Genomic DNA, 27,406 nt, shown 5'->3' on the forward strand with positions numbered 1-27,406 from the left:
TTATTTAAATTAAGTTATATTAGGTTCTCTTTCTTCTTAAAGGGTTATTTATCAGTTAGTGTATAATTATTTTTGTATATAAGTATCAAGAATAAATAAATTCATTCCATGAATAATCGTTTTTTCTGTAAAAGCCGTCAGTAATTTGACAAAATAGATAAGTCTATATTCTTAATACATATTCAATGAATGACTAAAGGAAAGTTAGGATATAATGTCGGTTCGTAATCCAAATTTCATAAAAATCAGTAAATACAAGTAAAAAAGGCCCAAGAGGGTTCATATTCTAAACCAAACAATGACTCAAGGAAAGTTAGAAACATAAATAAAAAAATAGGACTTTTGATTGACATATGATGAGATAGTAATAATTGTAATATAATGTTCACTTCAAGTTTGGAAAGGTCATGTTCATCATTATTCATATGCGCACGAAAGAGCACTATATTGGCAGATCATCGGACGCAGCGTATAGAGTATTTTTCCAGCTTTTAAGCTGAGAATGCAGTGAAATCAGTTCATCTTGCAACGATGAAAAATTAGGATTTTCCGTTTCGTTATTATTGTAAAAGGATGCAACTTTTTGGTATAATTTTTTATACTGAGGATACGTTTCCCGAAAACGCAATGCTAATGCCTTTATTTCCTCCGTAGTGTATCGTTGCTGTCTTCGTTTTTTTGGCTTTGATATATTTTGTTCTTGTTTTTGGTGCTGGTTAAAGGTGTCTGACACATCACCGGACGAATGAATGCCCGTGCGAGCACTGGCTTGACTATAAGACGGAGAATATGTTTTTCGCTTACCTTGAGGAGACGACAAATTTGAATAATTAGCGGAAGAAGTAGGTGAAGGTATATCAGAGACAGGAGTGCTCATGTTCCCTGGATCACTTAAAGAGACAGCTGAGCTTTCTGAACCAGTGCGAGACAAATTGGTTGAAACTTTATGTTGGAGAGAAGACGGAGGTGAATCAGTCGACGAGGAAGATTTTGGAAATTTTTGGTGATGAGAATGTGAGTTGTTGCTTAACAATGGGTGTGAAGAGGTAGAAGAAGGTAAATTAGTGTCCACAAAGGAGGGAGCCAAGACCGATGAAGTAGGAGCATGATTAGATAGCATTCTTTTATCGACATTGTGTTTTGACAGCGGATTTGCTGACTTTTTACCTGAACCTAGGGATAGACGCTCTGGCGCATCCTGTGGTAGACCTAATTCATTAAAGGCAGAAGTAGCCCGCTGGATTACAGTGCGCCGATCAGCAACACTGTAAGGCCGCCAGTCGTACACTCTGATGTCTTTATAAACCTTTGGAAACAACTCCCACTTTCCTAGTTGGTTTTTCCGAGCAATATCTGGCAGTAAAGAACGTAACTCAGCAGGTAGAGCTTTCGTGCGTTGCAAAAGGACATCCTCCTCTTCTGCGGCGACAGCTAACAATTGAACAACCCTGGAACGAAGATCCAAACGACTTTTCAAAGATGAAGAAGAGGAGGATGCTGGGTAATCAGAGGACGATCCAACGTGTGCAGGTGGAGATGATGAGCGAGTTGTGACTGATGAAGACAAACTATTGTGAGCGGATGGTTTTGAAAAAGGAGATGAATTTAGGGGACGGTGGGGCTGCTTTTGAATTAATCGATGCGTTTTTGGTTTTTGAGAGTTTTGGGTAGACTTTGCAGCCGTATCATGAAGGGTAACAATTCTATAGATGGTCAGTTCAGAGCTCAATAATATATTTACACATACCTTTTTTCTTCTTTTTCTTTTTGCGCTTCTTTTGTTCTACTCTTCACTCGTTCTGCCATACGGCTATCAAATTCTCGACGCAATTGGAGACGTTGATATACTCGGCCCACAAGATGGAGAGATCGAGATTCATTCAATCTATACACTTCATGAGGTGCCGTTTCTGGAATCGAATTACAGGTGTAAGACCTTCCTCCGGTTATGACGGACTGTAAAAAAAAAGTTAGTTATGCAGTCAAGAACGCACGAGTTACACTTACTACGCCGGAATCAGTGCAGTTTAGATGAATATTTTCCAAGGTTCCTGCAAGATAATTTTCAAGAAACTCCTTTGGCAACTGCACTGACATTAGCAGGGGGGATTCCTCCTCTGTTCCATCCACTGTTACAGGAAGAGCATCACGGATGCTTTTTTGTCTAATCATTCGAAAACGACGGAATTCGAAATATTGATATTTCTTTTCTTCCTACAAGCCAAGCGGTTTTCTGGTGGAAGGCCGGTATCCTCAGTATAAATGATCAAGGTAAAGACAGAGTCTAATTTTTCTAACCCTCTTGTGCTCTTGCTAAAGGCAGACCCAATGTAAGTGAAAAGTAACATAGGTAGCACATGTTAACTAAGGTCCATGCAAGAGTTGGAAATTTTTGTTGATTTTTCTTTTTTTCTATTTGTTTGCTGAATATAAGAAAGGATGTTCGTTGAGTAATAGGAATGATTCTTGTATGGGTGAAAGTTTCCTTCGATTTTGATTCAACAATACGTGTTTGTTTACTTCTTGTGTTGTGTAAACAAGCAGGAAAAGACATAAGAAAAACTGCTGTCTGAAATATGTTCTTTTATCTTTTATGTAGGGGATCAAACAAAGCCAAAAAATAAGTTGAAATATATTTACACAAGCAACAGATGTCCATTCGCATTCCACTACTTCATAAATAAAAACGGTCAGAGTGGGGCTCGAACCCACGACCTCATGATTAACAGTCATGCGCACTACCAACTGTGCTATCCGACCTTTTACACCCATTGTCTTCAGGAAAGCATAACTATACAGAATGTTGGAAAGGACAACCCAGAAGCTTGCCGGCGTTGCCAAACAGTATAAAATAGACAGCTTCAAAGGACACATACTTGGGTGTATGTGAAGGTAAAAAAAATAAAAGAATTGCTTCGGCCGGGAATCGAACCCGGGTCGCTTCGATGGCAACGAAGCATTATACCACTAAACCACCAAAGCAGTAGTTAATTACTTTACAGGGCTATACATATAGATATATATTCATGAAAGGGTATCCCAAGTGCTATATGGATGAAAGCTGAAGTAAAAAGTTCACATAAAAAAAAACCGTTGTGAAACTCGTTTTTCATACTTAAAGAGTCCCAAGAATTTCAGGAATTTTTGCAATTTATCATATATCTCAACTCAAAAAATGCTTACTTGTGTATTGTTTGACGGGGCATCCATATCAATTATTGTAATAAATTGAAGTAGCAAGTTAGCAAGGACAAAGCTATGTGTGCTATGTGATTTTGACAGAGAAAGCATCGTAAATTATGTATTGTTCTTTGTTTTTTCAAGTGTAAACAAAAGACTTGTGTTACTTGGCTATTTGTGACTTGACTATGAACAAAGAGCTGCGTAAGGAAAGAGAAAGAATTGTGTTTGAGGCAGTTTATCTCTTTTAGTATCATCCAAATTGATCTTTTTTTATTGTATCTTTAGTGTTTTAAATTGAAAAAGTAGTATCGATTTTATACCTGCTATTACTCCCCAATTAGCATCTCGTCACAGTTTACAAGTTTCTCGTCCAGGAAGAAACTTTACTAATTTGGCACCGTACCTTGATCATCTTAATACTATTTTTAATAATGTCAGATAATTCAAGCACAACTACTTCAAACCATCTCGCTAATGCATTCAATGTGGATTTAGAAAAGGGAATTCCAATGGACAAAGTAAGAGATACAGAAAGTCCGGCAGATAAAGGCTCTTTTATAGTCAATGAGGACAGCTTTGAGAAACCTTTTAAATTCAGTGGTTGGAACAGCTTTCAAATCTCCTTGAGGGAGTACGCTACTAACGCTTCCAAGCTAATAAGCTATTACTTCCCAGTAAATTTTAGTGTAAAAAAACAGAAAGTGGTTAAATTTAATTCTGGAATCTTGTCGATTTTTTGCGTATTCGCAGCATCGAGCTATTTCCAAGTTCCTACCTACATGTTCAAAAACTATTTTCAAAATAACCTTTATTGGAAATTCACGGGAGCTTTATTCTCACATTTTTTGTTATATACATGGTTATATGAATCTCTTGTTTGTTCGTGTTTTTATAGTCGCTTATTTTTATTTGTTTACGAATTGCTAACGACATACAGCATCTTTTCTAGTTGTTCTCTACGCGGCAAGGGGCATCATGGTTGGTTTATCAATTTTTATGATAACAATTGGATTACTTTCAGCTTCTCTTCTGTGTTGGACATATAACAATGTAATTATTTACTGTTTTGGATTACAAGTTGAACAAGCTACGAATCGGCGAGATATGGATTCAAAAAGAATGCAAACAGACGATAATCATAAGTGATACAAGGCTTTCGGAAAGTCTAAACCATTCTCAGATTTTTGCTTTATACTAGCAAAGAGTGCAATTTGTTTACTATTTATTTAGCCTTGTATTTTCTACTTGTCTATATAGTAATATGTTTCAACAGTCATTGAGTCAATAAACTGTTGATTTTAGCTAATGCTCTTTATCTGCCTAAGCGCTTTTGTGATAACGTAATTTCAGTAGTTGAAAAATGTAAAATGATTTACAATTAAGAATTATCCAAAGACTTTCATCCATTTTGGAATTCAATGAATGGTATAATTGCTGAAAACCTGGTTTGTTTACAAAAATGTAAACAAACCAGAAATCGCAAGTGTCACTTGTCATTGTAACCCAACACCGTAAGCGATGCGAAATTTCTTGACAGGAGCAAACTTCCTCTTTCTTCATTTCTTTGCCAATTCGATTAATTTTGCGTTTCTTTTAACTTGCTGGAATGATATAATAGAATTGAATTCTATTTGGGTGTGTTTTCATTCGATATTTGGTTTTATCGTGATTTGGGAAGCTTGCGAGCAGGAGAAATTCACAGTTGCTCTAGTCTATTGCACTTGTAGTACTGAAGAACCATTCAAGTTTACAATAATTTCAAAGATTTATATATCAAGCAATCCTCCTGCATACCATGCCAATGTTTATGATGATGATCTCGAGAAGGGACTTCCTTTGTACACACAACAGGACACAAATAAATCACCCAATTCAGGTTCTTTAAAAGCCAAAGAGAAGAAAGATATAGCAATGGATCAACTTGGCGATTTTTATTCCTTTTTAGATGAAAGGAAACGTGAAGCTTCACAATTCCTAAATCGGGAATTTCCCGGCAATGTAGTCCTTAAAGAGAAGTTGCAACGACTGTTATCTACAATTATTCCCTCTTTGGTGTGTGTCTATGCAATATCTTGCTACTTCCGAACATATACTTTTCTAGTCGATGGCGATGGCATTAAATATTTGGACAAGTAGCCCTTGGATCCTCTAATGATTCATGTTGTGATATTCATAGTATTTGTAGCTGCTTTTTTTTGTGAGTTCAACCATATCCAATTTATCGATACATTTGATTGTTTACTAACAAAAATTTTAGGCCTTCATTCATATATTCTCGGGACTAATAGGACTGCTTTATGTGGTCATCTTGATGGGTTGTGTCCTTCCATTCGTTTTCAGTGCTATTGGAAAAATCATTGGTATGGTCGTAGGTACCTTGATGTACTGTGTAGGTACCATAATGTGCGGTGTGGGCTATGTATTGTATTCCGCTCTTTTAGCCTGCCTTGGTTTAGATTTTTTTAGCTCAACAGATCACACGAGAGCGCCTACGCTTCCCAGCTACCAGCAAAGAGACAGTGCACTGGCTCCTCCACCGACGGATATTAATCCTACTACGTAAACTCATTTCCCTTCATTTGTCTTTCTTTTCCCTAGTTTGTTTGGACTCTTCCGCTAACGCTGATCGCAATCGCTCATGAATTGCTTTGATGAACCATTATTTATATTCCTTTTGTTTTTGGCTATTTCAGACTCAGTTGAAAATGGACTGAAACTAAGAAGGAATTTTGTATTAATATGAAATGATGACCGCAATTATAAGACATGCATTTTGATTTCTCTCCTCCCAAAGGCAATGAGTTGGTATGAGCGCGGGAATTGAGAATGCAGCCTTACTGCAAGTACTCTTCTATATTATGCCTAAATATTATTGTTGCATTTCTGTTGCGGATGACTGTGGTTGCCTTTTTTTTGCTTCGTGTTACTTGCTAATGAGCGTCTCACAAAGAGAACGAGAGAAGTATTCACAGGCATGAATTTACTTAACAAGTCAAAAAAGAAATTAAAAAAACGAACAGCAAAAAAAGAGTGGGAGCCTACAGCATCCCGGATTCCCATGTTGTCTCCAACCATAGTACTAACGAGACCCTCAGACGCTTAACTGCAGTGATCGGACGGGAACTGGTGTTTTCGCCTAGGTATGGCCGTAGACACTTGCAGTAAGTACGTCCAGCATATAAAAGGAAGGTTCGCTCCTTCATCATTGTTAGCCGACTTTTTGATCGGTGGTTCTTTAATGGTCTTACCGCCAAGTTTGTTCATTTGCACTGCTCACAAATCTTTTGGGAAACATATCTGCTGATGTGTTTAATCCTGCTGTACACTATTTGAGAAAGGAACGTCCCAACTTCGGTCCTTGAAATGGCAAGTATGTGAGTTGAGCAGATGCCGTTGGTTTTTTTCGGTATGTGAAAACATCTGATTGAAATTTAACAAGAAAAACTCTCTTAGGAGACAAAAAAAGCCCAGATGCAGCATGTACAGAGAATGCATACTGAGAGGAACATCTTTGCTACTTGTGAAGGAACATGCTACCTGAAGGGAAAAGGTTACAAGGAATTAATATAAGGAAAGCCTTGACCAGCAGAAATGAACGCCGAAAGATGCATGAAAGTGAAGCAGAGGTTCACTAGAACTAAATTTAGTTGCTGATGTTGCATCGCCAGTTCATGTTTCGATGATGCGTGTTGAAGGGCCGTTTCCCATCGCTGAGACACGCGATTGAAAAATTTTCGTAGTTCATATGCGACTCTCATACTGTTTCGAAGGAAAAGCCTTGCCTTTACAACTCGATTGATCTTCCTGAATGAATTAATGCTTCATATACCAATTTTGTTTACCGCATTCCTGGACTTAGTAACATCTTTGCAGATCATAGATTAGGATTAGAATCAATTGCAAGTATATACATCTCTGCAACCTTCATCAAATGTTCTGGTCAATGTATGGACAACGCTATGAACACTGATGAAGTATTCGCTATGAAAATAGAAGCAACGAAATTCATTTAATAGTAATAAATTAAGATGAAACGAATGACAAGATTCATGAAAGAGTGAAAGAAAAACAAATAAATAAAACCATGCTAGATGCAACGTTTCCTTGCTTGCTGCGCGCGATTCTTTTTGATACGAATATAGGAACTTGGCGGACTGTAATTAGCATCGATGCTTCCAATGATGGCGCGAAAATCGAAGAAGAAGTGAAAACGGTTTCGACAAGACTACAGAAATAAATAAACATGAAATCTCAAAATTCAGTTCTTTGGTCATCAAGAGGTTGAAGTTCGATTTCTTCGTTCGAATGTCTCTCATCTTGAGCATTAAATTTTTCTAAATAGGTTAATAATATATTATGAGAGGAAAAGCATCCAAAGAATACATACCAAAAGTACAAGACAAAGCATTTGCTAGACCGCTTATGCCCTTTGCTAAACCGCTTATGCCGTTTACTAAATTTGAATTCATGCATTCGCGTGCCTTTTGATTTGCTAGAACAGTTAGGATATTTTAAAGTCATACACAACATACTCGTCAAAACAAGAAATAAGAATGTGTTTATTGTGATAAAAATCAACCAGTAAACAGCGGGGTTCAAATTTTCAAACATTCCGTACTTCTTCAGTCCAAAAGATGAGGCTAAACAGAAGGCATCGAAAACAACTGTATGGAATGCTGCGACAAGCATATTGCCTATCAATAATTCACACTTTATTGAATTTATTGAATTTATTGCAATTGAATCTAATAGTTAGTCAGTCGTCCAAAATATGGACATTGCTGTCTTACCTGCTAGAAGCAGCATCACAGATGTAATCGAACCGCCAAAAAGCCCCCAATGGACTTGCGCTTTCACAGGAAACTTGTAGACGAAGAATAGTACATAAAAACAAACCAAGGACAAATAGAAGCCGAAAATCAGAATATACGATAGGATTACAAAATTCTCCAAAGCCCTCTTATATTTATTTGCGGATTCTTCAGCGGAACTCTGAGCGGGTCCATCAGCCATCTCCAAATCAATGAATTTGTATGAATCTAAAGGATGTATTAGAAGTAATTCTTTTCGTTGTATACAAAAGGATAAAGGTGTTGGCCATGTTTGTTATAGCAATCGACAAGGTTATCAGCCCCAAAACAAACAAACAAACAAGATTCGTCCCGTAAACATGCGGCAGATTTTAAAACCTTTTCCCATGCACTTAATCAACTTCTATTTTCTTCCCTATTTGAACACTTCTTACCTGAATATGGAGGCGGTGTGCCATCTGAAGATTGAATGCCTGACTTTTCATCATTGAGCGTTTTATAGGAGGCTTCCGAACTCGAAACGGGAGCGTAATTATTCTTCATCTTTACAATGGCAATGCAAAAAAAAAGCACCTAGATTCGCAGTCTAGACAAAAACAACTAGAATCACCAAGAAAAGTCCGTAGGAACTGGTTGCACTTTTCAAGAATCTGTCGAAAAAGGGAATTGAGCCTCGCTTCAAAAAAGAAAAAGAATATTCCAAAAGGGCCTGCCCGTCAAAACCAAAGATGCGAGTTTGAAAAAATCTTGGTAGTGGCCTTTCGCATGTCTCAATCATAAAAGCAGCGACATTGTGTCACTGACTGGTCACAGTCCTCATTGCGATTTCTCGTAATAGTATAATCCAAAAGAGTCGTCGTTTATTACAAAAAGTAAACAAAGGAAGTTTGAGCAAAGAAATCATGCTGGTTGCTTTGAATGATATTAAAAAGGGTTTGGAAATGCATATCTTTGTATTGGAAGGTTCAGTATTTTTTATTTAACAAGTTCTACAGTTTTCGTTTCGTTAATGAGATCTTGAACATGAGAATAGTTGGTCCACTGGTATAAAAGCAGAATCCCAATTGAATGAAAAGACGAAATAAGTTTTTGTGATAATACTTTACTTTGTGCATTCATTTATTTTAATTTAATTTAGTTTGATTACACGATAGAAACAAACAAAAGCGATTTCGGACTGTTCATTCATTGTAAATATATATAGAGTAGCGTACGCTTACTAGCTATCGGTATGTGTGTCAGAGAGGGTGGATGACAGCTTCACCTCTGCAAAATTCTAGTCATTGCCATTGTGGACTCGATTCATGTAGTTGGGAGTTGTTATAAACTAGATTTATATTAAGCTTGTTAGTCGGATCAGATGTGTGCTACTGTTTTGAAAGTTCTGACATGAATTTGGGTGTTTACTGCCTATTTGAGTAGGTTTTGAAGGGATTTCAGAAAATGATTGAAAAAAACAAATACAAAAAGCTAAAAGATGCTGATTCAGCTGACGTTCCTCGCTTGGGCACTCTTGCAACGTTTGACGGTGAACTGCCACGGTACAATGAAATCTTGAATTCTCATCTAGACGACTTGGAAAAAGGTCATGCACCTCCGTACTCAGAAAACAGACATCAAGAAGCGTCTACCAACATGACAGGAGGAAGCGGATTCTTTATTCTTTTGCGAAATGTCTTGACGGCATTATTGTGGTTAATTTTCTGGCCGGCAAAAATTGTGAGAATCCCCGAAGCACAACGCAGACAGGAAAATGAAACTGCTCGGCTTAGTTTTTGCTTTATTCTTTCGGTCATAGTAAACTTTTGGTTTTCTTACAAATACCTTGTCCCCTTTATAAAGGAATCGATAAAAGAATCTGTAGGGGTAAAATTTCAAGCTACTGTGGCAGCTGTTCTTGTCGTCATGACTTTCTATATGTTCTTATTTGTTTTTTCACGTAAGTGGAATGGTGGGATTTTAATTTGTTATGTTTACTAATGGGGTACTTTTAGTGTTGGTGGATTCAATCGTTATATTGATTCCTCTAGTTTTTTCTGGGATTTCCTCGCTTTTTTCAGGAATTTTTTCTGGGATTTCCTCGTTTTTCTCTGGGATTTTTTCAGGAATTTTTTCTGTGATTACTAGTGCTCTAGGCTTCAGGATGTCATCGGATAGAAACGACTTGACGGATGATAATAGTATCCCATTAAACAGCTTGCCACCAGAGCCTGAAAACCAGTTCAACGATCGTAGTGATGATACTTTTAAACAACCGTCCTCTGAACATACCTCTGAACATACTGAGCAATCTCCAGGGTTACGCCAGGAACCGGGTCAGTCTAGGGATGTTGAAAGCGGTGGGAATTGATTTATTCGGAAAGTAAAGCATCATTTTCTTATAATGTCCTGTCTTTTCGATTTTTTCTCCAGCATGCTTTTGCTTATGTTTATGTTTATGTTTCATCTTTGCATTTTGTATTTTATATTTATTCGTCAAGCACTTTTTTAATAATGATCCTTATAGAATCTTTTATTTTCTAACTAATAAGGAATATAATTAATTATTGAATCATGGATGAGCGTTGCTTTTTCTATAATCATTAGTATCACTAAGTCAAACGTCTATGTCGATCACGATTAAAGCCATGTGCTTCAATTTTTAAAAGAGCAACAGAAAAACAAGTCAAAAAGGAAACCAAAAGTGAAAAGCCTACAGCATCCCGGATTCCCATGTTGTCTCCAACCATAGTACTAACGAGACCCTCAGACGCTTAACTGCAGTGATCGGACGGGAACTGGTGTTTTCGCCTAGGTGTGGCCGTAGACACTACCCATGTGTAGAATTCAAATCTGTACTACAGGGCATCAATTTGCTTTTTTGCTGGTTTTCCACAAACCAGATGTAAAACCACTTTCGGCGGTTTTAAATATAAAGGAAAACCGTTTAAAACACATTATGTTTGTCTTTAAACAACAGAAGACACTATGCCTGAGTGGTTAAAGGGATAGATTAGAAATCTATTGCGGTCTCCGCGCGCAGGTTCAAATCCTGCTGGTGTCGATTTTTTTCTTTTTCCCCAAGTCTTTGCTCTCTAGGACAAGCAAAATTTTCTAACAAGAGAATGTAATGACAAAGAACAACAGTTCTTTTGCTTTGTTTTGCTGTACATTCTTTGTACGCGCCGTTGCCCGGCCCATCTCACAGCATCGACCTTTTTTTTCCATAAGGTTCATGTGCTCTCAGACGGGACAATCTCGGTTGCTTATTCGATCTTACGGTAACAGCGGTGTGCGGAACATCTGTCAAACGTGTCACATTGTTCCTTGGCGGAGTATTATGGGCCAATAATTGAACGGAAGGTGTCTCGTCTTGCACCCATGGAACAGTCATTCGTCAGGTGCTAAACTTTCATAAACCAATCCCCGACAAGCAAAAAACCCTAACCACATCGAAGGATTATACAACCGCGGCCTTCCCATGCCTTTCATTGTTTACCTTAGCCAAACTCATTTCACTCTTTTGTTTCTTGGGAAAATTGCAGTAAAATACCACATTTTTTGGTGATTTTCACGCGTATTATTCTCTTTTTCACTCTTTTGATTTCTTGTCTTTCTTTTATTTTTATTTTTATTTTATTTTTTCCTTCTTTTTTTGGAATTTGATTCCCTTCCTTTCGTTTTCTTCCTCGCTGTTTTGTAGGTTGTAATACATCGTCTTTCGTTTTTATCTTAACTTTCTTTGTATACCCTCGTTATCTTTTGGTAAGCTATCATTCTTTGTTGAGGCTTATATTGAAATTTATTTCTTCATACGTGGCTGGACTGACTTTCATTCCTTTTAAATCCCCGTATCCCCAAAACTTTTAAGGAATTAAAATTTCTTCTTTTCTATACCAATAAAAAAAAACTATCGTGTCTCTGCTTTCTTGAGCATATACGATACCTTTGACCGATTCGTCAATCGTTTACACCGTGTTTCGTTAAACGATTCTCTGGTCTATTTCTGAATCAATTCTTTTTGTTTTTGAATTCCTGTATTTTTTACGCGCGTTTACTGCGTTTTCTTTGATTACTATTTCTTTGTTCTCAAGACTCTATAAGGTCGCTTACGTTTTTGCGTTCACGATTCGTTTTCGTTCATTCTTTTACAGTTGTCCTCGACAATTCTTTGAATTTTTTTAAAGTCACTCTTTTTTTTCTATTTCTATTTACCTTTTTGTTTACTATTTTGCTTTAATTCGTGATGTTTGCCAAATCTTTGTTGTCTTCCTTTTGCTTCCTTGCCGTTGCCGTCTTGCAAGTTTCGGCTGATGGCTGCTCTCAAGACAATGGCTATTACTACTGCAACCAAGCTTCTGAAGTTGAATTCAAGGGCGTTGGTTTCTCATCTTCTTACAACAAAGTTACCAGTATGAACCCTGAAAGCTGTGAATGTACTAGTACCCCTCAATCTTTCGGTGGTGCTTTGGCTCCTTTCGACGAAGAGCTTTCTTTCCATTTCCGTGGTCCCGTTCAGTTAAAGCGCTTCGCCGTTTATTATCCCGACTCAGACAATGCTTTGTCTTCCCTCAAGAAACGCAGCAACCACAACCATAAAAAGGCTGTCGCTAACGAAGGCGGTGCTCTCAAGAAGCGTGATGATCCCGCTGAAATAACCAGTACCGTTTATGAAACCATCCTTCGTACTGCCTATATTAATGCGGACGGCTCGCCCGCCACTTCAGCCCCTGAAGCTTTCCCTGCTTCTACAGTCACTGGTAACGGTCCTGCCCCCACCAGTTCTTCAAGCAGCTCCTCCTCATTGGGAAGTAATGGTCTCAGCATTTCTGCCCCTAACGAAATCGGTAAGGGATTGGCTGCTTCCAGCTTCGTTACCTCTTCCACTTCTGCTCCTCCTACATCTGCCTCTTCTGCATCTTCTGCTCCTACTTCCTCCCCATCTTCCTCTGGCTCCTCCGACTGGGTTCGTTCTTCTTACTATGACTCTGAATCTTCCACCTCGGATAACATTGTGTTCATGAATAATATGGGTGGTACCGCAGGCAGTGGTGTCTGGTCCTATTGCTTTGGTAACTCTATCTCCTATGCTGCTGCCAATGGCGTTGACGGTGCCTCTTCTCCTCAAGTCCTTGCGGATACCATGCTCAAGTCTGACAAGGAAGTTTCCATCTGGAGCGCAAACAAGTGCGATGGCGATGACTGTGGCTATTATCTTTCTGGAATTCCCGCTTATCATGGATTCTCTGGTACTAAGGTTGTTCTGATGGAATTCAACATGCCTCACGATGATTCCACTAATTTCATTAACGACATGCCTGCTATCTGGGCTTTGAATGCTCAAGTTCCCCGTACCTTGCAATATGGTAAGAGAGAGTGCTCTTGCTGGGACTCTGGTTGCGGTGAATTTGATATCTTTGAAGTCTTAAATGCCGGTAATGAGAAGATGGTTTCCACTATTCACAGCAAGCAAGGCAGCCAAAACGGTGCTGGTGGTGGTGGTGGCTCTAGCGACTACTTTACCCGTCCCACCGGTTCTACCATGATTGGTGCTGTTGTCTTTGATACTTCTTCTTCAGCAGTTTATGTTATTGATGTCACCAAGAACGGTGTTAACTTTGATCAAACCTACTCTGCTTCTGATGTTGCTGGCTGGTTGAAATCTGGTTCTACCGTTGTTCAACTTTCATAAACATATTAATGATACCAAGCGAAAATGTTTGTACCTCTCTATTTTTGATTTTCAGCTCATTCTTTTTTTTTCCACCCAGCTAGTTATACTTTAACTTATTTTATCTTTCGAGATACTTGATAATTTTATTTCGTGTTTATGCTATTTGATCGATTAATGATGATGAATACAATCATTACCCATAAACTTGGATTTATTAATCGATGATGATTAAATCTATAAGTCTTTTTTATGTACATATTGCAATAAATATCTGTTTTATGCTAGACAAATTCATAGCTTTTTAAAGTAGACTTTTCCACGCCCCCAAATCACTAAGAGAGTCACCATTCTTAGCATCATTTTGGTGAATAGCGCTTTCATTCATTTCGGTAGGTACAAGGGGAGGAAAAGACACGGCAGAAGTGTGGTTCTTACCTGCCATATTTAAAGTTGCAGGTGAGGGAAAGGACGAAGTTTTCATATTTGAAGGTGGCCGCGTAGAAGGCAGAGTTTGTTCTTGCATGCGGGAAGACTGGTTATTAGCAACTGGATTATTCAAAGTCTTGGCATTATATATAGAATGGTCATAAGGAGAAGACGAGGGACTAGAGCGTAGCTTCTTTTTGTGTTCTGTTTGAATATAGTCACTCAACTTCCGAATTTCCCTCATAAAGTGCGTGTATTCTTGAACGCTCAATTCAGATGATGCACTTAATACCCAAAGCCTCGGCATTACCAGTTCATGAACAGATTCCTCTGGAATTACTCGTCCGATATCAACATACACTTTCAGCATAGCCATCACTACAGCAGAAACCCGTGTCTTGACTTTTTCTAGCAAAGGTAACAGTTTCTCTAAAATTGCAAACGAGTCCAGCAGCTTCGCATCAATAAAAACATGAAAGCATTCCAAGATAGAAACCTTCACTTCTAATTGCTTGGTGACTGAAAAACATTGGTATAATTTTGGACATATCGCTGATTTTACAATCTTTTGGTCTAGCATATCTAAAACAGAATGGAAGACCTCAACGGCAGATAACTGAATATTTGCATAAGGTTGCTCAAGACATGCATAAACAAAAGGCAACACCTTCTCATTAAATGTTGAGCGGGGTAGTTTGGCCTTGAAGCAGTCGATAGATTGCAGAATTATTAAAAGAGGTTTCTCGGGATTTTTTGGGAAGGAAGTAAGCAAAGGCAAGAGGTTTGGAAAAACTTTATTGCTAAACAAGGAAGGATCAAGGGATTTGGATATTTGGAAGATGCAAGACAGAAGGGGTGCAACTATCTCTTGATCGTTCAAAAAATCCAAAAGAGTGGGCAAAATCTTCTGCGATTGTACCCGATAACTTATCTCAGGGAATTTGTTTACCAAAGATTCAAGGAAAACAACCTTCTCGGATTGTAATTTTTCGGGAAAAGCTTCTAAAAACCTCAATGCTGATATGCTTCCATTCGTGAAGTAATCTGCCGATTCCATAGAGAAAACATTTGCTCTACTTTTCGGGTTTGGAGACAGTAATTTTAGTAGTAAAGAGCGTAAGGAATGCGATTCGATATTCTCTACACAGAAATTAAGCCGATCATTCAAATTCTTAACTTCCCTTTCATAAGTTAAGAGATGGTTCTTCGCACTTAATACGCTTTTTCCTCTATTAAACACTGCATAAACAAGACATCCAAGAGAAAAAACATCGTTTTCAGGACCAACGATTTCATGCAAAACGTACTCGGGAGCTAAAAAATCCAAACATTGCTGCAAAGAAGAAGGAGTCGAAACGTCGAAATCCATTAACTCATAACGAGGGGATTCAAGTGACTGACAGAAACCAAAGCCGCAAAGTTTCCAGTCACCCTTTGAATCGATAACAACAGAACGTGGTTGTATATTTAGGTGCAATATCTTTGCGGAATCTTGTAAAAACATGATACCATTTATAATCTGCAATAGACCTTTTTGAACTTCAATTTCATCCAAAGCAAAAGGATTATCGGCGTCGCTTGAATTACCACTAATTGGGGTAGACATACAGATAACGTCGGCAAGAGACGACTGTATTCTTTTGGTTACAAATGTTAGTCTTGACCTTGATTCCTCTAATGGTTCCACAACCTGAAGAAGTGAAGGGTGACGAAGCCTTGATAGAGAACTAACATCACGTCGTAGAACTTCAAGAATAAAATTTTCTTTCAAGCTAGTATTTACGGTCGCATTTCTTAGGATCGTTGATAGGATTCGCTTTTCAAAAGAGAAGACCGATACCTCAATATCGGTACCTCGTTTTGTAGCAGGATACACTGTCCAAGGTCCTACATAAATGGGACTTTCCTTATCTATATAATAATCATGCTTTATTTTTTTAGTATTGGATACTGCAGTCTTCTGTTAGTAAGCGCTTCGACTTGCTCAATATTGATTCTTGTGCAAAAAATCCCAGAAAGGTACAATAAATCGTTGAAGGAATTATTTAAATATACAAAATCAAAATCAACCTTGAAAACTTACCAAAACGGATCGCATTGGCAAACATGGAAAACCCACTGGAAAACCTTTGTCAAAAACACGAGACAAAACAAAAATCTGTTTCAGAAATAAAGAAAAGATAGTAAAGATAAATCTAAGTAGTTTGCATAAAATACCAGCAAGATTCAATGAATGAACGATCCTCCCTCTCTTATATGGATACAATAGTAGAGTAGGAAGAAAAATGGTGAGTTTCGATTTCATGTATTATAAACCTCTTTGCTGTATAAGATGAGAAAATTACACATTCAATTGAACAGAATAATAAATAAAATAAAAACTAAGAAAGTCTAGCAAGATAACCCTGTGCAATTAAACGTTCAACATCTGTAGCTCGAATGTATAGCTGCGAATTCTTTGTGAGACTAATGGTTCCAAACTCCGTCTCGATGTCGCCTACATCTTTTAAAACACGAACATCAATAAACAAATTCTTTGGAGGCACTACCGACCCTGTTAAGTCCAAATCTACCCATGGTCCTTTGTATGCAGCAACTAGTTCTGAGTACCGAAACAAATATTCCTGTTCCGCCTGATTCAAAGAAGTATCTATGCAAGCTTCCATTCGCTTTCCACCACTCCAGCAATATTGTCGTATACATCGAAGCCGGAGATTGTGATATGCCATTAAGCACCTTTTATTATACAAATTGGAAGTGTGAAACATGAGCAAAGACGCTGCCTTAGAAGGATGTTCCATAGGGTTAAAAACCACTTCTCCTCCATTCGTAAGCGCCTGTAAAATTCCCAGCGACTCCCGCTCTGCTGTTCGAATTTCTCGCACAACTTCATTAACAGTGTCTGTTTGATACGGAGGAAGGTAATCCAAATATAAGGTACGTCTCGAATCTTGAATGAGCCTGTTCGACTGATTTCCTAGCCCATTTTCCATTTTTTTTAGCTATATGAAAGTGCTGGTGTTCAAGCAATATTTACAACAACATGAACCAATAACTGCCTAAGTCAAAGCGAAGAGGAAAACATTAATTACATTTCTGACATCTTTTTTCATTCACTAGTATTATTGAGAGAAAATAAAAGATTTTTGATGAAAAGTTTTCATCACTTCTGACTACCAACATAGTTTTCTCGTAAAACTTTGGCCATAGTTAAAACTTTTAGTTCTAGAACTTAGTGATAATGTTTCTCGCTTTGAGTTCTATTAGCTTTTACAGGTTTCAGAATTTCTGATACATCAACTTTTGTTACATTCTATAGTACGTGGATATTCGCGAGATACTTTACAGGGCTAGAAATAGCTAGTGGACTTCTCAAAGTCAATATTGGCAATCGAGAAGGGACAATGATGTTAGGATATTTCAAACGACAAAAACAAAGTATGTTGCAGTGTGTCAAACATTTCCATAGTAAAAAAAAAAAATTTTGTAAGCTCTAAACATTTTTGAGATATTCAATTTCATAAAGAGTGTGTAGGAACCGTTCATGTCATTTGTAGACAATGCAGTGCGTTCATGATTCTAGAAAAATGCAGACGAGCAATTTCATTATCCATAGTAAAAACCTTAAGATCAGCTTTAAAAAGATGCACCTCTTTGGAATGTTTCTGCAACATAAATAAAGCCACCCATGGAGGTTATGAATAAATAAAGACAAGCAAATATTTGAAGATAGAAAGATTCAACAATTTCAAGACATTGAACGAATTAAGCAATACTAACAAGAAGCCAAGTAGTATTTTTCAAAAACCTCATTTACATCGCTTTTCAATCAAAGCCAGACGATCAGCTCCATGCTCATCGTATTCTTGTCTAGAAATCCATAATTGATGGAAAGTTCCCAAACTACTAAGGATAGATCCTCCTAACCATGAAGCGTAGCTACGTTCAATAATATGACCAGAAGCGTGTATCTTTAAACGATTACCAGGATATATTTTAGATAAATCGTTTTGCAAACGAAAAGAAAATCCTTGCAGTAAACTTGTCCCGCCACAAACGACAATATTGTTAAATAAGGAATTCCGGATATCAACATCGCATTCAGAAATGCAGTTTTGGAACAATTGAGATAAACCAAGAGTGCCTTTCGTTACTTGATTGTTCGTACCCTTTTTCTCTTCATCATCCTCGTCCTCATCCTTATCCTCATCCTTTCCATTTTCATTTTCATCATCTTGCTCGTCCATTGTCGTATCTTCAGAGGGTTTGAATAAGCGTTCTGGAATTTGGTAGCGATCGGCCCCAAACACTACTCTAGCGCCATCTGGAAATTCAAATTCTGAATCAATTATGGTACCGTTCGAATCAAAAGGAACATCGGATGTCAAAGCACATTCTTCTTTCCATTCATCGTACACTCTTTCTAGTTGAAAACGATGGAATGATTCTGTAGCCTCAACGTTAGCGCGCTCATATTTTGGAGGTTCGCCAATCCCTACGGGATGCTTACTGCGAACAAGGTATTTAGGAGTTGTTTCGTAACCCTTTTGTCCTAGAGTGCCCGCAATAATTTCATCTAAAGCAGCACCAGCAAATTGCTGTACGTTGTAAGGTTTTTGAAGGACAAACCCATCATGAATAGCAGAAACAGAAGCTCTGTCATATCCAACATCTATTAAACAAGCTGTACCTTTTCCACTGGCAAAGGCAGCACATGTTTCTTGCCGCGCTAAGTACGTAGCTGGACTACCCAAAGATTCAAATACCATTTCCAAAGTTTTGACTCGGTTTTCGGAGGGATTATCGAATGGCTCAGTGACTAGGATTGGATGCTCTACTGGGTCAGTTTTTAATCGTTCCTTCAGCGCATACTGCCAAAGATCCAGAGTGGCATCCCAATGTTGAATCCATCCATTGGAGATAGACCTTTTAATTTCCATCCCTTTATGAGGTTGATATATATATTCCTCGCCAAAAAGTCTTCTTCCATTTTCAAATTCGCCATAATTACTTGGCAAAACGCATTTTGGTATATCCTCTCCAGAAAACCCAATTCTCGTCCATTTGCTTCCAGGATCTATGACAATAGCTGAAACTTCATCTCCTCCATAAAAGGCATTACCGCTCATTTTTATTATTGAAGTTTCTCCCTTGTATACGGAAGGAGGACCGTGCGTTAGGAGGTAGGTGGTATGGCCTAGTGTACCAAATGGGTAGTAGTAAATAAGGGCTTTATTTCAAGTTTAAGTTCTTCGATAAACGAAATATCCTTTGATGAATTAAAGGTTTTTAGATTAAATGCTCAAAATTATAAAATGATTGTTTTCTTATTCTAAAAGCGTAGTGAAGCGTATTTCAAACTTTAAGCGTCTACCTTCAAAATGTCTGTCCAAAAATATTATTATTAAATCCCACCTAAATTTCTTAAGCATAAGTGCCAAAATTATTAACATCTAAAAAGCACATTGATAGTTGTACACAAAGGACGATAATAACCTTGTTGACGTTTTACAAATGTGCATACTTATAACCCTCTTAATCCGTTATCCTTTTGTCCTTTTTTTCTATTTAGCTATTGCTAAACGATCAAGTTTACTTCACGTCTAGCATCATCTTAATGTTCATAGCTGCAAGCTCGGCGGTAAGATAATTGAACACACTGGGAAGTGCAACAAGGGTAGTGTTACTTCCTCCAACAAATTTGTGTCCAGTACCATCTTCCCATGTCAAATTGGCATCTTCTAAACCAGTGGCTGGTTTAGCACAAGCACGGCATTTAACTTCTGAAGAGGCTCCACTGCCACTCATAGAAATCGTAGACATAGGAGAGATGATAGAGCCACAGTCACGACAAACCCAACTCTGAGCATAATCTGAACAGTTCATCAAACGATCTTGCATCAAGAATGATGTTCCGTGACCAATAACAGCATCACGTTCCATTTCACCGAAACGGATACCACCAGCACGCTTACGACCTTTAATAGGCTGGCGTGTTAGGTTATGAATAGGACCGGTAGTACGAACCTGGAATTTATCGTTCACCATGTGACGAAGACGTTGGTAGTAAACAACACCAATATAAATATCAGCCTGCATTTCCTTACCGGTAATACCACTGTACATGGGCTCATTTCCGTGATAGTTATAGCCAGATTTTACCAATTGTTCACCAAAATAGTCCGAAGCTGTTTGTTGCTCAGAGAAAATAAATGGTGTACTATCTTGAGCAAGACCTTGACAAGCACCAGCTTTACCAGCCAAACTCTCAACAAACATACCGATTGTCATACGCGATGGGAATGCATGAGGATTAATGATAATATCTGGCTGCATACCAGTTTCAGTAAAAGGCATGTCAACAGCAGGCCATTTTTGGGAGCAAATACCCTTTTGACCGTGTCTAGAAGAGAACTTATCACCAATAATGGGACTGCGGGTAATACGGAACTTGATGTGAATCTGCTGGCATTCAGAATCACCAACATCATTACCAATCAGACGGACTTCATCCACAAAGCCAGGCTCAGTACCATGATAACTTTCTACGAAGTTTTGACCAGTTGTTTCATCGTAGTAAGCAACCATAGGATCGCCATCTTCAAGCATTGTACCGACATATGGGAGACCATCAGCATCAACCTTCTGCTGCCATTCACGACGAGGATTAGAACCAGGGGCAAATCCAAAGTGGTGCACAACAGGCTCACCACGTCTACGCTTTTGGCCTAAATCGACAGATTCTCCTTTATAAACGGTACCATAACCGAAACCACGCTCATGAGCTGACTTATTCAAAATCATTGCATCTTCCATATCATAACCGGTATAAGAGATGACAGCAACGATTGCATTAGTACCGTTAGGATAGTGATCCATTCCGTATGTATTATGCAACTTGGGACGAACAACAGGTGTTTGACCGGTTTGCAAGCGATATAGCTTGTTATCTGTACGATAGCGTAAAGCAGTTCCAGGAGTACCCATTGTTTGCTTAGCCATCTGACATTGATACATGTTACGGGGAGACTGGTTAAAGTCAGAGAAAGGGGTCATGTTTGCAACAATTGAAAGTACATTTGTAGGAGAATATTCAACGTGAGTTGAAATCTTTGGAACGATTTCTCTCGGAAAACAGGCAACATCCATATAGACTTGTTCAAATGGACCGAGCAAATCCAATTCACCACTTCCGATGTGCTTGACCGGGCGGATCATACGAGCGGTATTGCTAAACAAATACAAACCGGGGAATTGACCACCATGAGAAGGAGGGACCAAACCGATTTCTAAATCCAAGGGTACCTTGGGCTTCTCAGTCAAAGTTCCGTTGCGTTCAGCAGCAGCATATTGAATCTTCAAGTCCCGCAAAACGTTGGCAACATGTGCAGCTAATCTATGCGTACACCAGCCAATGATTTTACCATCTAACTGAACACTTACCCAGTCAGGGTCATGAACCATCGTACTAGGAGGATCCACACCCAATGATAACAAAAGTGAAGGAACGGAACTCACATCTGAGGCATGAGTGATAACATCACACTTCCTAGCCAAGTGATTGAGCAAGCCACATGGTGCACCATCAGGAGTATGAACAGGACACATAAAGCCCCATGCTTCAGGTAGTAATTTACGAACGGTGGTCGTCTTAAGTTCAGCAAAGAAAGCACCACGATGAACCATTCGGAAGTGTGAAAGAAAACGGTAAAAGTTTAGTTTTTCTGCGACAACAGTATAGCCAGTAGCCTGTTGTAAATCAAGACCAGTGTTAGATATCAGATTACCAGTACTCAAGAAGTATTGAAGCTTCGAGCCAATATCATTATTAACTTTGGATAAAACTTTAGTCAAATACTTGCGATCAGAAAAATCAATACCAGGAACATTACGACGAATGTCCATATTAATTTGAGTGCGAATACCGTTTAGCCAATCCTCTATCTTTTCTTTCAGGATTTGACCATACAAGAAACCACCAAGAAGAATTTCCTGATGCTGAGGAGAATCTGGATTATCAGCACAACATTCACCTGCAACCAAAGCATATAATTTACGAATCATAAACAACAGAAGTCTAAACTTATCCCTAGGTTCGGACAAGTGAACCAATACTACCTTTTTAATGAGGAAGCGACCTACTTCGACGTCGGTTAAATCTTCAGCAACGCCAAGGACGACGCGGAATTTGCTACCGAGATACTGAAGAGTCTCAGTCTGTGTATAGAGACCATAGGATTTGTATGCGCGAAGCATAAGTTCCACACGATCAGTTAAGAAAGTGTTATCCAAATCATTACCAACAATACCTTCAAAAACCTCTTTGTCGCTAGTTTCCACCAAAGCTTTGAGAATCATCATGGAGGGAATCAAATATTCGTTTTTGCGCCAGTGGAAACGGAACATAGTGACACCATTATTGAGATAATGAAGAGTGTTTGTCAAACTAGATTCGTCGGCTCGAACGCAACGAATGGAAAGACCATACTGGCTATAACTATTACCACGATTGGCGAAAGACGGACGGATAAGAGCGGTAGGGTGGTTACGCTTGGGGAGAATCAACATACGAATAAGCTTTTCAATTCCGTTTACTATAAAATACCCTCCCATTTCTTCACTTTCTTCTTTATGAGCAATCAATTCACCGGGAGGCAATCCCTCTAAATGACAACGGTTTGAGCGGACCATAATTGGCAACATGCCCACTTCACGCATCTCGGTTTGTCGGGGACCATTGTTCACGGACCAAGATAGCTTCAGGACAAGGCGTGATTTGTAAGATGTCAAGCGCTCTCTTGCTTCAGCAGGATAAACCTTACGGTTGATAGAGGTACGCTCTCTGCTTGACAACATGGGTTTTGCAATTTGAACCTCGTCCACGCGAAAAGAAAGCTTGTTTCCAAACTTGAGATTGCCATTTTCTTGGGCAAGAGAGTCAAAAATCGTCTTTTCGCCGATTTCCTTGACTGCAAGGTTCAGCAATCCAGCATCCGTTAGTGCATTAAAGGACTGGACATGAGGCTTCGTAGCAAATTGCAAATCTGGGAAGCTAGTTCCGTCCGTAGGCGGACACTTGAATGTCTTTTCTCGCTCTAAGGTATGGAATGACATCCCAAGTTTGCAAAGAAAAATTTGGTAGAAAGCACAAGGATTTTGAGTCAAAATCCCAAATTTTTTCAAGCGACTACGAACGTATGCGTAAGCCCATATAGGGTACTAGAAAGTTGTGGATTAACGCTAATAACGCAAGGTAACGCAATACGACGAAATGTAAACAATGGGTGAATAAAGGAGGATGATAGAAGAGAGGATGGATGGCTATTTGCATTTACTATAAAAATATGCTGTTGTACATCATGGATTTCATTCCCTTTCCGTTGTTAAATATATAATCCAAAAACTAATTCTCTACTCATTGAAAGGTTCCGTGAAACGATAATAGAGCTTTAGGCTAAATCGAAAACCCGTAGTTTGAGGTCCAGCTTACTTTTACTTATACTGCTTTACACTGTAAACAAAAAAAAAGTCGAAGCCAAAAAACTCCCTAACCTGTAATTCGGTAGAATTTGGTTAGTAACTGAAAGGCCCATATCAAAAGTAGTAACAGAAATCGACTCGTAAAGATACGAGCTTTTGAAAGGCTGAATCGAAAACAGGATTAAAGACAGGGACTTTTGATATCATAAAATTCTCATTATAATGGAATTAAAAAAATAAATATGCGAGCAAAAAATGATGCTAATTGAAGGCAAGTAAGAGGAGGGAATACAAGATTGATAGACAAAAAGAAGACACGAATAATTTCAAGGATGACTTTAAACTCTATGTAGATTCGGAGAAATATTTTTTTGTAGCATGATACGTACTTATCATGATAGCACAAGAGGGTGCAACTTTTACACAGCGAGGAAGTGTCCCTTTCCATAGTGCACGAGCACCTCCTTTCGAATATAACATTAATAAAATCTGGCCGCGAGTGAGAGTATGACCATGGACTTGTCGAGCGGTCTTGGAAACATCGAATGGTTGAGTAAGTAAAGTAGCCATTACACCGCTAATTCCTCCACTCATGAAATTCACGTAGAGGTCCTTTTTAGAATTATCTTCCGTCGATGGCTTGAAGGTTGGATGTTGAAGAAAGAACCAACGTGTACGTTCATACGCCCACCAGTAGAATGCACTAAAGGGAACATCTCGCCAAAGAGTGACACCAACGCCGTTCCATAAACTTAAATAACCTTTTTGCTGGATCATCCTTTGTAAGCCTTGAAAGACTTCTTTTGCGATATCGCCCGTATGTCCTGGAGGATAGCGACCGCCAGCAGCCTGCACCCTTGTCCGAAAAAGCTCAATTGGGGAAACAATGCTAGCTGATACAGTGCGTGCTGAAGCACCGGCAACAGCAGCAGACGCTGGAAAGTTCCAGTCAGCGTACAAAAGCAACAGCCGCTCATACATCAAGAATTGAACAATGTTAGCTGGAATCATCATTGTCAGCGAAGGGATAAGGCCTCTCCAAAGATTTCGAATGCCTTCATTGCGAGCTATCTGAAACAATCCCGACACTGGTCCTGTTAAATGTCGTGTTTTCTGGGGACTCTGACCAAGAGAGGTCTTGATTGACGAATGACCACCATTGCCTTCCATGGAAGTGAACGCGGACATCGATTCACTTTGCAGACGAGTCTTTACCACATCAAACGGTGTCACAGTTAACGTCGTAAGGAAGCTTCCAACGCAAGCCGAGACCATTTTGGCCATAGGGTTGACATCGGGCTCTGCATTCACTGACAATTCCGCTTCTGAGCTACTCGTCTGATCTGCTCTTTGCATGAATTTAAAGTAGTCACTCAATGCACAATCATTCAACTCATATCTCTTAGTGTAGAGTGTTGCCAAAATCCTTACCAATCAAATACGTTGTACCACGCTACACACATATAAAGAGTACGAACATATAATCACTTTTCTCCGCTAAGAAACAAAGGAATCAAGAGCATTCAAGCTTTTCATCATTTTTTTCCATTTCTATTCTTATTTTGTTTTGTTTTGTTTACGAAAGTAAAACAGCAGTTTAGGCCTTCTTTCTCCATTGATTTGCTAAACGTTTGGTTTTTAGTTGAACTCTACGATGTCTTATTTCCGTAGCGGGTAAGGAATCGTGTAAGGAGACACCTTGCCGAATTTACAGGACTTGAAAACTAACAAGGGTTTTTCTTAGTATCATTGGGTTTTTGTCTGGCTTGGGTCTTAGTTATGCTGGTGGTGTCCAGTCGTTATTGTCGTCAAGTAAACAAACCCAAACAGAATTGCAGGTTACGACAGAATTAATCCAAAAACAAGTAAAATCTCAAAAAGAGTTGGAGAACCGAATTCGATTCTTGGAAGAAACGGCTTCGAGGTACAATACCGAAGAGCAAGTAAAGGAATGGAAAACAATCGTTCAGAATATGCATCTTGACCAGCTGGAATTACAATCTCGGCAAAAGCAAATAGAGGAGGTTCTTGGACATTTACTACTAGAACGACAAACCAAGCTTTTGGTATGAAAATTGTAACGATAGTAACGAGAACCCTATTTGTTTGAAAAAATTGGATAGAATGACACAAACCCATATTATTCATATTCATATTGTTTCTTTTCTCCCTTCTCTAATTAATGTACATTCTGTTTATACCGATGATGGCCTGCGAAGCACCCGTTCCCATGGAACAATTTTCGCTTGGGCAAACTCTTCTAAAGAGCTCACTACTTTTTGATAGTCTTCCCAATTATTCAGATTTGTGCATTCCTTCAGTTTTTCCGAAACGGTGTTTGTATACGTGAGCTCTCCCTGTAAACGTTGATATTCTTCATCCTGCTTTAGCAGCTGTGTCTTCTTTTCCTTCACTTCACTTGTGAAATCGTCAAGCGACTTTAATGTATCAAACACCGCAGGTGGTTCAATATCTTTTGCTGCTTGTAACGTCAATAGAATCTGACTCATCCATTCCGTATTTTTAACAAATCGCGCTGTGCATATTTGCTGCGGTGTCAATTTGTCCATGATGTCTCCCTTTTCAATTTCAAGATCCTCTGGTGCAATTGGCGGTGTAACCCCATGTGGTACTGTTGTTTTCGCAGCTGCATCAGGTACTTGATTTGGAGGAACGTTTCCCGAGGGTGCAGCATTCGCAATGGATGGAGTCCGGGAACGCGCCCGTAATTGAGATGCAGCCGCAGCCGCGCTGGTTTCACGTATCGGCGCTTCTACTGGGACGTTTGCAGCTGGCGTTCTCTGCTCCCTTAATAGAAAAGGAGGAGTTCGTATATCGGGAAGAGGATATTGCCGTATTTGTGATGGTTTTGCAAGTGAGACATTCGCTGGCACAGAATCATTCTCTGATGCACGAATATAGTGAACTAGCCAGTAATTATCAAACCCAATCCCAAGCAGACGATAGCGAAACCGAGAATGGACTGTTTTAGGTTCTGATAACGGAAAGAAGCCATGTTTCGCTTCATGAATCTCGAGTACCTATTGTTTTCACAGTTAATATCTGTCACCCAACCGTCAAAATAAAGTTCTTGATCCATTTGCTTCTTATTGTTGAGTTTCAATCGATAGTAGATCAGTCATTTCAACAATCTAGAGAATCCCTCCTCAAACAACACTTACCTTTCCAGTGACCTCTATATTAAAGACACGTTCATTACTCATAAAATGCATACCATCTGGAGGACACGGTAACGTTGGAGCTTGCCAGGCTAGAAACAATGTTCCGTCATTGGGTTGATCAACCAGCGTCCAAGAAAACGTAATCTGAATCATTGTAAATACTTTCTTTTCTTAGACAAGCCATACCTGAGGAAGCGCTTGTGATGCTTTTGTAAGAATATCAACTACCGCAGGAATTGGTAATTGAGGTGCTGGTGGATAGGGCAAATTTGCACGACACCATACTTGAGACCTGTAATCTAAAGGAATAGACAACAAAGTTTGGGCTGCTGTAGTGGCAGACATCGCCCTTTTCTATTGCAATGTCGTTTTACAATCGTCAAGGCCACAAAGGTGTCGTAGCCCATAATTTAATAACCGAGTGTTACTCTTCAGTATAATATATAAGGAGTTTTTTCACTTTCTTTAATAAACATTATCAAGCGATTCTTTGAAATAAGGTAGAAATGTAGATTCATGCCTTTTATTTGTTTTTTAACATTTTATTTCAGTATAAATTTTAAAGGAAATATACAGTTCGACATTAGCACACAAGTTCATTATCCTCACCCTATGCATTAAAAAATCACATAAACTGGCAAAGCATACTTTCATTATATAGGATATTTCGT

General features: G+C 38.8%; 11 protein-coding genes and 5 non-coding genes across 16 annotated transcripts; 4 read left to right on the forward strand and 12 right to left on the reverse strand.

Annotated features, from left to right (window-relative positions):
• Positions 1-442: 442 nt before the first annotated feature.
• Positions 443-2,172, reverse strand: ell1 (RNA polymerase II transcription elongation factor Ell1; the record flags this gene model as incomplete). The annotated part of the gene is made up of 3 exons (XM_056180400.1): positions 443-1,703; positions 1,748-1,956; positions 2,008-2,172. 3 exons carry the CDS (start codon positions 2,170-2,172, stop codon positions 443-445), a joined length of 1,635 nt encoding a protein of 544 aa, XP_056036822.1.
• A 515-nt stretch (positions 2,173-2,687) lies between these two features.
• Positions 2,688-2,760, reverse strand: SOMG_20069. Its single transcript has one exon. It is a non-coding gene; the product is annotated as a tRNA-Asn (tRNA).
• A 151-nt stretch (positions 2,761-2,911) lies between these two features.
• On the reverse strand, positions 2,912-2,982 carry SOMG_20070. The gene has a single exon. It is a non-coding gene; the product is annotated as a tRNA-Gly (tRNA).
• Positions 2,983-6,218: 3,236 nt separating this feature from the next.
• SOMG_10038 lies at positions 6,219-6,333 on the reverse strand. Its single transcript, XR_008803571.1, has one exon. It is a non-coding gene; the product is annotated as a 5S ribosomal RNA (ribosomal RNA).
• A 1,101-nt stretch (positions 6,334-7,434) lies between these two features.
• Positions 7,435-8,537, reverse strand: wtf13 (wtf meiotic driver; the record flags this gene model as incomplete). Its single annotated transcript, XM_056180401.1, has 5 exons — positions 7,435-7,517; positions 7,571-7,675; positions 7,716-7,928; positions 7,974-8,222; positions 8,429-8,537. The coding sequence occupies 5 exons, from the start codon at positions 8,535-8,537 to the stop codon at positions 7,435-7,437; spliced, it is 759 nt and encodes a 252-aa protein (XP_056035733.1).
• Positions 8,538-9,437: 900 nt separating this feature from the next.
• SOMG_01609 (uncharacterized protein) lies at positions 9,438-10,344 on the forward strand (the record flags this gene model as incomplete). Its single annotated transcript, XM_056180402.1, has 2 exons — positions 9,438-9,933; positions 9,989-10,344. 2 exons carry the CDS (start codon positions 9,438-9,440, stop codon positions 10,342-10,344), a joined length of 852 nt encoding a protein of 283 aa, XP_056037202.1.
• A 339-nt stretch (positions 10,345-10,683) lies between these two features.
• SOMG_10039 lies at positions 10,684-10,798 on the reverse strand. Its single transcript, XR_008803572.1, has one exon. It is a non-coding gene; the product is annotated as a 5S ribosomal RNA (ribosomal RNA).
• A 157-nt stretch (positions 10,799-10,955) lies between these two features.
• On the forward strand, positions 10,956-11,037 carry SOMG_20071. Its single transcript has one exon. It is a non-coding gene; the product is annotated as a tRNA-Ser (tRNA).
• A 1,182-nt stretch (positions 11,038-12,219) lies between these two features.
• On the forward strand, positions 12,220-13,665 carry SOMG_01610 (circularly permuted 1,3-beta-glucanase; the record flags this gene model as incomplete). The annotated part of the gene is made up of 1 exon (XM_056180403.1): positions 12,220-13,665. The coding sequence occupies one exon, from the start codon at positions 12,220-12,222 to the stop codon at positions 13,663-13,665; it is 1,446 nt and encodes a 481-aa protein (XP_056037021.1).
• Positions 13,666-13,948: 283 nt separating this feature from the next.
• Positions 13,949-16,181, reverse strand: ppk32 (serine/threonine protein kinase Ppk32; the record flags this gene model as incomplete). The annotated part of the gene is made up of 2 exons (XM_056180404.1): positions 13,949-16,023; positions 16,157-16,181. 2 exons carry the CDS (start codon positions 16,179-16,181, stop codon positions 13,949-13,951), a joined length of 2,100 nt encoding a protein of 699 aa, XP_056035587.1.
• Positions 16,182-16,454: 273 nt separating this feature from the next.
• Positions 16,455-17,066, reverse strand: psf1 (GINS complex subunit Psf1; the record flags this gene model as incomplete). The annotated part of the gene is made up of 1 exon (XM_056180405.1): positions 16,455-17,066. The coding sequence occupies one exon, from the start codon at positions 17,064-17,066 to the stop codon at positions 16,455-16,457; it is 612 nt and encodes a 203-aa protein (XP_056037019.1).
• An 816-nt stretch (positions 17,067-17,882) lies between these two features.
• alp5 (actin-like protein Arp4) lies at positions 17,883-19,202 on the reverse strand (the record flags this gene model as incomplete). The annotated part of the gene is made up of 1 exon (XM_056180406.1): positions 17,883-19,202. One exon carries the CDS (start codon positions 19,200-19,202, stop codon positions 17,883-17,885), a length of 1,320 nt encoding a protein of 439 aa, XP_056037018.1.
• A 463-nt stretch (positions 19,203-19,665) lies between these two features.
• Positions 19,666-23,187, reverse strand: rpa2 (DNA-directed RNA polymerase I complex subunit Rpa2; the record flags this gene model as incomplete). The annotated part of the gene is made up of 1 exon (XM_056180407.1): positions 19,666-23,187. One exon carries the CDS (start codon positions 23,185-23,187, stop codon positions 19,666-19,668), a length of 3,522 nt encoding a protein of 1,173 aa, XP_056037025.1.
• Positions 23,188-23,898: 711 nt separating this feature from the next.
• Positions 23,899-24,909, reverse strand: mtm1 (mitochondrial carrier, glutathione Mtm1; the record flags this gene model as incomplete). Its single annotated transcript, XM_056180408.1, has 1 exon — positions 23,899-24,909. One exon carries the CDS (start codon positions 24,907-24,909, stop codon positions 23,899-23,901), a length of 1,011 nt encoding a protein of 336 aa, XP_056037024.1.
• Positions 24,910-25,207: 298 nt separating this feature from the next.
• On the forward strand, positions 25,208-25,625 carry SOMG_01616 (SPBP23A10.17-like, conserved protein; the record flags this gene model as incomplete). The annotated part of the gene is made up of 2 exons (XM_056180409.1): positions 25,208-25,227; positions 25,298-25,625. 2 exons carry the CDS (start codon positions 25,208-25,210, stop codon positions 25,623-25,625), a joined length of 348 nt encoding a protein of 115 aa, XP_056037023.1.
• Positions 25,626-25,748: 123 nt separating this feature from the next.
• On the reverse strand, positions 25,749-27,080 carry ssr4 (SWI/SNF and RSC complex subunit Ssr4; the record flags this gene model as incomplete). Its single annotated transcript, XM_056180410.1, has 3 exons — positions 25,749-26,594; positions 26,736-26,879; positions 26,922-27,080. The coding sequence occupies 3 exons, from the start codon at positions 27,078-27,080 to the stop codon at positions 25,749-25,751; spliced, it is 1,149 nt and encodes a 382-aa protein (XP_056037022.1).
• Between the last annotated feature and the right edge of the window lie 326 nt (positions 27,081-27,406).

Source organism: Schizosaccharomyces osmophilus, chromosome 1 (assembly GCF_027921745.1).
Source record: "Schizosaccharomyces osmophilus chromosome 1, complete sequence".
In the NCBI taxonomy this organism is placed as follows: domain Eukaryota; kingdom Fungi; phylum Ascomycota; class Schizosaccharomycetes; order Schizosaccharomycetales; family Schizosaccharomycetaceae; genus Schizosaccharomyces; species Schizosaccharomyces osmophilus.